General features: G+C 44.6%; 1 protein-coding gene across 1 annotated transcript; it reads right to left on the bottom strand.

Annotated features, from left to right (window-relative positions):
- Positions 1 to 10,709: 10,709 nt before the first annotated feature.
- LOC110681380 (zinc finger CCCH domain-containing protein 13-like) lies at positions 10,710 to 11,160 on the bottom strand (the record flags this gene model as incomplete). Its single annotated transcript, XM_021857122.1, has 1 exon — positions 10,710 to 11,160. A coding segment is annotated over exon 1 (451 nt), but the record flags the coding sequence as incomplete, so codon positions are not given.
- Between the last annotated feature and the right edge of the window lie 315 nt (positions 11,161 to 11,475).

Raw genomic sequence — 11,475 nt, forward strand, 5'->3', positions numbered from 1 at the left:
TTGGCAATAGTACCAGGCTCTGCCTCTTCCACGCATCTGGAAATACTCCCTCGTCCAGGCATATCTGCATAGCAGATCTGAACATACCGGGAGCCTCCAAGATTGCGACTTTGAGGGCCAGGTTTGGAACTCCGTCCGGACCTGGTGCCTTCCCCATGCTTAGGGATTTTGCAATCCCTACAAGTTCCTCATCGGTTACTCTATCCTCATCGCCAGCCCCAATCCCCGGCTGTCCTACAAAAGGAGGCCATGGGCTAGGGTTGTGGCGCGGAAAGAGCCCCTCGATGATCCCCTCCAGCATCTGTGGAGATTGCTCCGTAGGAGCAATTGCACCTCTTGTCTTCGCCATAACGATCCTGTAGGCATCACCCCACGGGTTCGCGTTGGCACTCTGACAGAGTCTCTCAAAGCAGGCCTTTTTGCTTGCCCTTATCTCGGACTTCAGCGCGACTTTGGCAGCGGTGAACACCGCCCGTCGTTCTTCACGCTCCTGCTCGGTACGTGCTCGCTGCATCCGCCTCCTGGCCCGTAGGCAGGCACGGCGCAGGTTCGCAATTGCTTGAGTCCACCAGTACGTCGGTGGTCTCCCATTTCTAGGGTGGACTTTCCTAGGCATGGTCGCATCGCACGCACGCGAAAGCACCGCTACCAGTTCGTCCCCGCTTAGGCCGAGTAGGTTACGCTCACGACGGAGCGCCTCCCTAAGTACTTCGTCATTGAAGTACGATGTCTTCCACCTACGAGGGCTTGGCCGTGACCTAGCCGCTTCCTCTACGCGCTGCCTGCTGTTGTTGTAGTCGATACTGTAGCGAACCGCCAGGTGGTCGCTGTGAGTGTAGGCATTGTCTACCCTCCAGTTCGAACTACTCGTTAGGCCAGGACTACAAAAAGTAACGTCGATAATCGACTCCGCTCCGTTTCGGCTGAAGGTACTTTTGGTACCAACATTAGCCAGATCGACATCTAGCACGGCCAGTGCCTCTAGCAGGATTTGACCTCGCTGGTTCGTGATACGGCTTCCCCATTCCACGGCCCAGGCATTGAAGTCACCCGCTATTACTACTGGCCTTCGCCCTGTCAACACGGTCGTCATGCAGTCCAGCATCTGCGTGAACCGCTCGGTCGACCAACTCGGAGGCGCATAGCAGCTACAAAAGAGGACCCCGTTTACCTTGGCAATCACGAAGCCCTCGTAGGTAGTAGACACCAACTCCTGGACGGGGTATTTACCCGTCGTCCATATCGCCGCCATTTTTTCCGGATCCATCCACGACCCAGTTGCCGTTGCCGGCGGGTACTCGGTATGGGTCCGATATGATGGCGATGTCCGTCCCCCACTCAGCAACTGCTGGTACAGCAGTTGCTGAGCTGCGTCACAGTGGTTCAGGTTCAGCTGCGTTACCTGCACTGTGACTTTTCGTTAATGGCTCGTTTTGAAGGTTGGGCACCTTGAGCCTCCCGTTGGATGATTGTTGTTCACGGGACTTGCCGGAACAAATCAAGCCATTGGGAGGGTTCTTGCAGCCTAGTGCCTTATGACCTTCCTCACCACAACGCCTACCAACTTGGTCCTATCAGGGCCTTTACAGCCCCAGGACTTGTGTCCTGGTTCCCTACACCTAAAGCAGATCACCGGTTGCTCATTGTATGTTCAGTGAGCATACTTGACCAAACCAACCTTGATCTTGCCCTACCTTAGCGGACTTATTTGCGTCCGCCACAGGTAGGTGTACTAAGGCCACCTGAGTACCTGCCGGACCTTTCCGTTAGCTTGAACGGCAGCGGTGGGCACCTGAATCTCGCACTGTTGCCGCAGATGCTGTGACGAGTTCTTCTGCGTTGGTGATCTCGTCAAGGTTCATCACCTTCAGAGTCACTGACTGCGTCAGAGCCCTCACTTCGACACCCTCGCCAAGGACCTCTTCCGACAAACTTTTGTAGGCGGCGCCCTTGCGCTCCTTGTCGCGCTTAAGCTCAAGAATTCATTTTCACCTGTACGAGTGCGTCTGACACTGCGTACGTCGGCTCCAAGATCTGCGAGCTTCGCGTCACTGCGCATCGCCTTCAGGACTTCCGAGTACTTGGACTCTTCCGTCTTGATGATGATCGCATCACCCTTTTCGCGCTTGGCACCTACCCTCCTACCTTTCTTAGGCCTGGTATCCCTGCGCTCCTGAACTTCCTGCTTCTCCTTCTTCTTCTTTCTCACTACGGTTGTCCAGGGGGCGTCCCCCCCCTGATCCGCCCTAACCTGTGGTGATTGAGGACCTCTCAAAGGTCGCAACCCCCTGTTCCCATCTTTCCGTGAGGGGCCAGCCTTTTCGGGCCCACCCTTCTCGGCTTTCCGGGACGCCTGGCTGGGGTCCGATTTTCCGGCACTTCTGCCGGTTTTTCGGGGTTAATATCCGCCTGGCCTTGCGAGCGCCGCCGGGTAGCTCCTCCCCTGACGGCTGCCTCACGCGCTTCTGCGATTGCTTGTTGTAAGCATTCGCTTCTGCACTTTTGGGGCTACCCGCGAAGACGAAGGGCTCCGTCTGGGTAGACTTCGGCACCTTCAATTCCACGGGTTCTGCCGCAGCCACAGTCGCCATGGGTTCAGCATGGTTCTGCTTGGCCGCAAACATCGACTTACGAAGTCTGAACAGGGCCTGCTTGAGGTCCTTGCTGATGTTAGACTTCGAGGACGCAAAGTCAATTATGGAGTCGAGCTGCTGTGCAGCCACTTCCATCGCAGAGAGCCCATCTCTACTTTTATTGATGGCCCTCATCAACCACGCTCCATCCATAACCTCACCCGATGCGTTAGCCGGGGATGAAATATGGTTTCCAGCACTGGCACTACGTGCACTGCTGCCTCCTCCTGCTTCCGCTCTCCTCAACGGAGACCTAGCTAACCCACTTCTTGCGAAGGGGTTCGCTTCCCTACTACTGCTACTACCTGCACTACTACTATTATTTTGATTTTGGTTTAAGTTTGTATTCATGATTGGATCCCACGAGTAGCACGGGAAAAGAGGTCCACCACGCCAGAGCCCTGCATTAACGCGGTAAGGGACAAAATACTGTGAGGGGTGCCCAGGTGCCCCCACAGGATCCGTTAACGGCCGAACATCTTTTTCACCCCTTCGACCATTCATTCCTCAGCACGGTTTTTCGCATCACACCTTGAATTGGGGTTACCCCGTTTGGTGGACTCTTACCACCGGAACAGGTCGTCCGTAGTTCTATTCTATACGCCGGAACTACACGGCTTTGGTGGACCGTCTACGACGATTAATTAGCGATCGTCGGGAATTTTCGCTCCTTTTTGCAAGGCGAAACACCACGCTCCGTTTGACTACCCCGAAGGGCGGGCCTTGGCGGTTGCACGGACTCGAAACCAACGTCCTCGGACGAAAATGGTGGCCCGAAACGCCACGGGGACCGTATTCGACTTCTGTCGACACTCGAAAAAACTCCAGCCTGTACCCAAAAAGCGCAGGGCGCTAGAAAGTCCAACGCGAAATTTATTTTAAAAACTAAATTTAGAAAACCGAGTTTATTGAAATTACCTTTTTGAGTCACAATTATAAATTTAACAGAACAGTTCGCGTTTGTCGGACACACCGACTCCGAAACGTTTCACTACCTTATAGAACAAACGAATAGATCAAAATTAGAACAAAGTACAAACGAAAAATCACTTCAATCACTCTCAATACCTTTTAGTTACAACGAATCTAACACACTTTAAATAAATTAACTTTAAAATTGAACTACGAACTTTTGAACTCCAGCCGTTTAAGAAGCGAAATGAACCAGTCTACTTCTTTGGAGCAGACAAGAAACCTGCTCACATAAAGAGCCTATTCTTTCAAAAAATTGCGCCCAAACTAATTTGATATGGCGAGAGTTCGTGCCTTCGGTAAACGAACATGGCTAAAACGAAAATGAACACTACAAAGGTTTGCACATCACTACACATATCCCATACTGGGTGACGTCAATTTAGTACACTTAGTCTAGACACAAACCTTATCGACAATATACGTAACACTGAGCTCAATCAAATTCTAGAGAGATTCGCGATAAGGGCCTATCTGACAAATCAATAACAATGAGAAAATAATCAATGAAATTCTCATGTACAATTTTAAATCCCAATTGGAGAAAATATACTCAAACTTTAACCTTTTCACCTTAATACACATTTCATAAACCTAGTTTTAAAAATCCTCATCAATACCACACACATCTCCTACAATTCCCCTAGCTATTTCGTACTCGAAAAATCTTTAAAGGTTTCGCCTTAAACGTACTCGAGAATGCCAGTATCGCCCAATGTTATGAGCCTATAATCGATATTATTTTCAGTGTCGCCTGTCACTTTGCGCCGTGTTTACATTCTGGTTTCAATTAAGCCCGCCATGTACGCCTTGTTTATTTTTTGTTTGCAGTGTCGCCGTTTACTCTCGCCGTGTTTTGATTTCGATTTCAGATGCGCCCATTACTTTGATAAACAAAAACACAGGCGTAATCAATAAAGTGTGTGGTTTTGCATGACGTGAAGTTTCGCCTTCTACAAATTTGCGTTTTTTGAATAGTTAAATTATCGATAGGGGAAAAGTTCAAGTGCAGTGAATAGACAATCAAGCCACAATTTCAACGCTATATTTTCTTAAATTGTGTACATTTTGTCAGTTTCGCCTGATTCGCGAATCTTTCTAGAATTCAAATTCAGATGATTTTGCTTAAAAAGATAAAAACGTCAAAAGTTTACAAACTTTTTTATTGATCTTTTAACGAAAAAACGTAAAACGTTACATCACACCACCAGGTTTTATGAAAATTTGATCAGGCGCACTGATCAAATTTTCATAACTTTCAAAATGATCTACGTGAAAACATAAATAGAAATTACCTCCTGCAGTTGAACATTAATAATCATCTCACCAGTTTCTAGGATCACAAACAGAGCGCTTACTACCACTAACTCAGCTTAACTGCATCTTACGATCAGCACAATGGAACTTGTCCATCAATTACGCCAATCGTTACTCTAACTAAACCGGTTAACTGCATCATCAAATCGTATTTGACCCAACCGCAGTCAACACAAACTCAAAACTAGATAATCAGTTACTATCAGAACGCTTCGTCAGACTCTTACTACTGATATCTGTAAACGAAAATTATAAACTGGATAATCAAATTCATCAGAACACTTCGTCTGACACAGTAATTTGATATCCGTCCAAGCGAAACTAAAAACTGAATTCTAGAATCAGGAATTCTTCCTGACCAGTCTAGAATTCATACACGGCATAGCGCGCAACCCTATTTGCGTTCAAACGAAACTGACAGCATATGAACTTGCATGCAACTCACTGCCTGTCAAGCGCTCACTGACAACTGCGAGTGACATCTGCGAAGAAAAACATCGCACTGTCAGTGTCAATGATAAACATAACCGAAAACAACAGGAAAACGAACACAAAGTTCAGTTTCCTGTTAGAAAGTGTCGGACAAGCTGCTGGAGGACGTCGTGGGACCGAAAAAAAACATCTTAAATCGTTGATAACCCGGGGGAGTATGAGGTAATTATACTAAATATGCAAAAGATTAATCTTTTCTTCGTTTATTTCCAGGAAACTCGTCGTGGGATCAACTACAACCGACACCGGTCGGGAAAACTATTGAGAAATTCACACGTGAACGACCATGCATACTTGTGCACAGCGGTAACCATCACTAACGGAACAAGTCGAGTACCCGATCGCTGGAATGTTGTAATTGGGATGGCTGCCGATAATTTACCCGTGCTAACCCTTCGATGATCGACCGATTATCCAACGGAGCATCAGCATCGACGCTAATACTGTATTTCTTGCCAACATTGTACGGAAACACCGCGACGTGAGGCGTGACACTCCGAGGATGCCAGCGATTTTGGAGATAAGTACGCGTTCGGAATCGGATGGAAGACGAAACACGGCGATTATCAGGACACGTAAGCAGTACGTACGTCTACATTGACCTACCGATGAAGAACGACGAGCGACGAAAGGATTTTACCCTCCCAGTCAGATGGACTTGTTTCTCTTAACATCATAATCGCGATTGGATCGCATCACCGGGTGAGTCTTATTTTCATTATCTAACTATTAACCTAGGTTTAAAATTAACATAGAATTAAGTAGATTTGCAACCATTGTAAGGCTAGGTCAGATTGTAAACTAACAATAGGTAAGGGAATTTTCGCTAACCAATCCATTTATGCGACGCATTTTTCTTTCATCCTAGTGATGATTTTTGTACATTTTCCTTAACGGGAAAATGTCATAGCTTGTTCTCTAATTGACTAGAATTTCTTTAAAAAACTGGCATGAAATATGCCTAAGGAATTACCTTTCTCATCTATGAGTTCATAACTATCACCTAAAACTCTATTTACATATGCAACAACATATTTTGCATCAAGTTTTGCACAAAATTCTTTTGATTTGTTAGATAACACTGTATTTTTCTTTAGTACCTTTTCTCCTACTTGGTAAGTGGGTGCGCGTTTATTTGAACGTAAATTATAAAATTTTGCTTGTTTTTCATAAGCTTCGGCTAAATTTTTCCTAATTGTTTTGTATAATTCTTCCCGTTCATTATCGCTGAGAGCTGAATTTGCAATTTAATTCGAATTTCTCATTCTCTCATATTCAGCTCCATTTGAAATCATGTTTCTACCAAATGTTACGAAATATGGGGAATATTTGGTAGAATCGTGGACCGCATTCCTAATTGCACAAGCTATTTGCTGCAAATTGTCGGTCCAATGTTTGTGATTGCCTCGAAGCGTAGCCCTTATCGCTGTGGTGACAACTTTATTCACCCTCTCGGTGTTATTGACTTGTGGGTGGTATGAGGGTGTCAGCCAATGCTTCACCTCGTATTGCTTGAGAAGTGAGGCAAACTCTTTTGAGGTAAATTGACTACCGTTATCTGTCAATATCATCTCCGGTACTCCAAAAAGTAAAAATACGGCCTGTTCTAGAAACAGTACTAATGATGAAGCCGTGGCCTGCCTAAATGGTTGGACCATGATGAACTTAGAGAACACATCTGCTACTACAAGTAAACAGGTGCATCTTCCCTTCCCTGAAGTGGGAAAAGGGCCAACATAGTCTAGGGTTAAGAACTGCCATGGGTAATCGCAGTATTTTTTCTGAGATCCCATTGTTGGGGTTGGGTTCACATTTATTCCCTTTGATGTTTTACAGGCTAATCAGCTTTTACAGTACTCCTTTACTTCTTTGGACATTTTTGGCCAGAAATATTTTTCTTTAAGCGCACTGAGAGTCTTTTCATATCCCAAATGTGCCGTATTATGGACTGACTCGATCAGTGATAAGCGCTCTGCCTTTGGTGGAAAATATTTCCAGTCGAAACGTTTGTCTTTTAGCTTTCCAGGTTCCTCTACATACTTATAAATCTTATTACCTGCAACTTTAAAATTCTTGTAGTCGTGAGGACTTTTTAAAACATCGTCAACTATTTGCGAGTAATCTTTGTCAATAATTTGTATTGCTTCTATACGTGACAAACAGTCAGCTAAAATGTTATCTTTTCCTTTCCTGTATCGTAGCACAAAATCGTATGACTGCAATTTGAGAGCCCAACGTAATAATCGCGAATTAGCGCTTGCAGCTGTGATTGAAAACAGCCAAGTTATGCTTTTGCAGTCGGTAATCACAGTAAATGTTGTTCCTTCTATATAATGCCTGAAGTTCTCAACAGCCATTAGAACGGCTAAGCACTCCTTCTCAGTAGCTGCATATTTCCTTTGAGTGCTTGACAGTTTCTTACTGTAGTATCCAACAATACGTTTACCGTCCTCAAACTCTTGCAATAAAGCTGCTCTGACTGCCAATTGTGAAGCATCTGTCTCTATAATAAAGGGGCGGGAATAATCGGGATTTGCCAAAACTGGAGCTGAAGTCAAAACCGATTTAAGCCCTTCTAACGCCTTCTCCGCATCTTCTGACCATTTAAATTTCTTAGATTTCTTAAGTAAATCTGTGATTGGGGCAGTCAAATGGCTGTACCTTGGTATAAATTTCTGGTAGAAGCCCATTAGACCCATCAACCTTCTAACATCTCTGATGGTTTTTGGACGAGGATAATTGAGGATAGGCTCTAATTTAGCACTATCGATTGATAGACCCTTTTCTGTTAACAAGTACCCTAGATACTTAACTTGCTTTCTACAGAATCGGCTTTTTTCAACCGATATCGTCAGACCTGCCTTCTTAAGACGAAGTGCCACTTCCTTTAGCAGGCGGAAATGCTCGTCGAGAGTTTCTGTAGCTATTATTATATCGTCAAGATATACAAATACGAACGGCTCCAAATTAAATCCAATAGCCAGATTCATTAATCGATTCATTGTGAAAGGAGCATTTTTCAAACCAAAAGGAACCACCTTGAATCTGAATAGACCCTTAGGGGTTCTAAACGCGGTAAAGTTCCTTGAAGATTCCTTCAACGGAATTTGAAAATATGCATCTTTTAAATCCACGATGCTGAAATACTTTGCTTTCTGCAATCTGTGAAATATTTCAGCCATATTTCTCATGGGATATGCGTCCTTTCTCGTGACTGAATTGATTCTTCGTGAATCAAGACAAACGCGAATTTTGCCATTTGCCTTCTTCACTGGCACAAGTGGACTAGCAAACTCCGAGTTGCATTCTTCTATCACCTTTAAGCTTTTCCATCTTTCCAATTCCTCCTCAATTTTCTCCCAAATTTTTGGCGAGTAACGATACATCGGGAGATCTCTCATCTTTCCTTCGGAAACCAGTTCTATCTCATGCTCGATAAGCGTAGTCCTACCTAAATTCCCCGAACTGGTACAACTGAAATGTTTTAAGGCTTTCTGTAGTTTCCGGCGTTCCTCTGCCGTTAATGCGTGCTCGGTTTCCACAGTTTCAATCGCTTTCTCTGGATCGTCAGGTAAATCCAAGGTTGGAACATCCAAAGACGAGTCCTCCTCTGGTTTAGCCGTGAATATTTCATCCGGCTCCAAAGGACTAACCAGCTGAACCGAAAGAGAAATTGTTTCCTCACTAATAGACGACTGACCTGGCTCAATTCTCAAGTAATGTATTGTATTTTCTGTCAAGCTTGATGTCCACGTGAGTTCTAAGTCCTTAATTTCATTCTGAGATGTAATCATTGAACGAATTTGGAATGCTCTCCAGAAATCCATCCCTAAAATCAAAGGTTTCCTAATTTCTGGAACAATTAACGTTGGGACGACTTTTGTCTCAGTCCCTAAGGTGTACGGAATATTCACATAGCCTAAACACGTATGCTGAGTGTCATCTGCAGTGCAAACTTTAATATTAGATTTCAAAATTTTCAATCCGTGGGATTTTACAATATCTAGTGCGCTCATTACGCTAGCACCTGCTCCTGAGTCGAGCAGTGCAACAACCTCTGTCCCAAGAATGTTAACTTTAACATGTGGACACGCATTAGGGTTCACTCTTATTTCCAGAACCGTGTTCTGCTTCTTGGGAATTCCTTCAAATAGCGAGGTGGTTGGATTCCCTTGCAAGCACCTCGCAATTAGTTTGTTGGACGGACCATGTTTTGCGAATTTCGCTGGGAAAGTGGAACATGGTTCCGTTTACAATTTCTGGTCGTCCGTCCTGGATTCCCACAGGCATAACAAAATAGTTGTTTTGGTTCCCTACATTCCTTCCATATATGTCCTGACCCTCTGCAGTTCCAACACAACAATCCTGTAGCCAACCTAGGATTCTGTTGCTGGTTATTGCTAATTCGTTGATGTTGTGTTCCTAGCTCCTTCTTCCTAGGTCCTGTCATTATCCTATCAGGCTAATTTATTTTAACAGAAGGAACGTTTGGTTCATCTTCTGAATACTCATTGGCTGAATCTTCGACTCCCAACTGGTGAAGTTCTCTTCTACCCTCCTGAGTCCTGAAGAAACTTGGATCGTTGGCGTCAATCTTATGGTTGATTTCAATTAAGTCCTCAAGATCTTCAACGTCCACAACCGACAGCCTCGAACGATAATGTGGGCGCATATTTTCCCAAATCAGCTCAAAAAGCGTTCTAGATGAAAAAGGTCGCTGTAGACATTGGTTCAGCTTCTCAACCTCTGTCACAAATGCGATAAAAGTTTCGCCCTTCTTCTGCTTCAGTTCTCTGATCTGCGCCCGAATTCCTCTGTCCCTATTGGGATTTGCATACCGAAACCGTATTTCATTCTCGAACCTTCTCCAACTAGTCAAGTGGCTTTCCCTGGTGAACCACCAGTCGTAAGCTTCTCCCTTTAGCCTTTTGTGAACGTTCATCAAAAGTTCGCTCTTTGAAACTCCTTCATGTCTCGCTAACTTTTGGATCCTGTTCAAGAAATCCTCTACTTGAATGCTTTTACTATCTCCGGAAAAATTCAAATCCCAGCTCTCAACACGCGATTTTCCATAATGTCTTCTGCCATAATCAGGACTCGAAGACGAATATCTTCTTTGCCTCCTATCGGAACGTTTTCTTTCATTTTCATATTTTTCCCCAGAATCGTATTCACTCCCTGAACTACTGCTACTTCTTTGTCTTGATCTACCTTTCGATTTCCTGTCCTTAGACCTATCTATACTGCTTTCCGAACTATATCCGTTTCTTCTATTTTTTCTATCGAAACTTTTACTTCTTCGCGATGATCGGCTCTTATCGCTCTCCGGCGGCCGTTTACCGCTTCTCCTCACGTATTCTTTCTCATCTCTGACATCTCCATGGGACTTCCGGCTCTTAAAGCTCTCCGGCGGCCATCTGTCGCTCTTGGATTTGTTCTTCCTGTCTTTGCTACGTTCCCTGGACGATTTTAGGCTCTTATAGCTCTTCGGCGGCCCTCGATTATCTGATTCACTCTGACTTTCTTCATCCCTCGAATACTTGCGAGAATTCGGACTCTTATAGCACTTCGGCGGCCCCTTCTCCAAGTTCTCCCTCTTTTCTAAATATTTATTTCTAGCCTCATCATAAAGTTTGGCTTGCTTCCATATCTGATACTCCTTCCATTCTTCTTCTAATTCCTTCTGCTTTTCAACTTCATCCTGATGTGATACCTTTCTTTCTTGCTTTTTCTTATCTTTTTCCATTTGCTCACTTCCCCTAAATCTCTTTCTGCTTCTCGTATTCTTCCTTTCTCGTTCTGTCCACCTCACTATCATCTGTTCTATCTCTTCCATCTCCCCCATCAGTAGTTCTAACTTTCTTTATCCGTTTCTGTTTCTCCTTAATTAGCTTCCATATAAACTTTCTGATTTAGGCTTTTCAAAAATTCTTCAATCTCCCCACAAATAGTTGCCTGCTTATGCTTTTCTGATTCGTTGTCAACGATCGCGGTTTGTGTCCGAATAAAATAATGTCGCAGACGCGAAACCAACGCGAGATCAAACTTCTTGCTCAAATTC

Source organism: Aedes aegypti, unplaced genomic scaffold (genome assembly GCF_002204515.2).
Source record: "Aedes aegypti strain LVP_AGWG unplaced genomic scaffold, AaegL5.0 Primary Assembly AGWG_AaegL5_hic_scaff_776_PBJ_arrow, whole genome shotgun sequence".
NCBI lineage: Eukaryota > Metazoa > Arthropoda > Insecta > Diptera > Culicidae > Aedes > Aedes aegypti.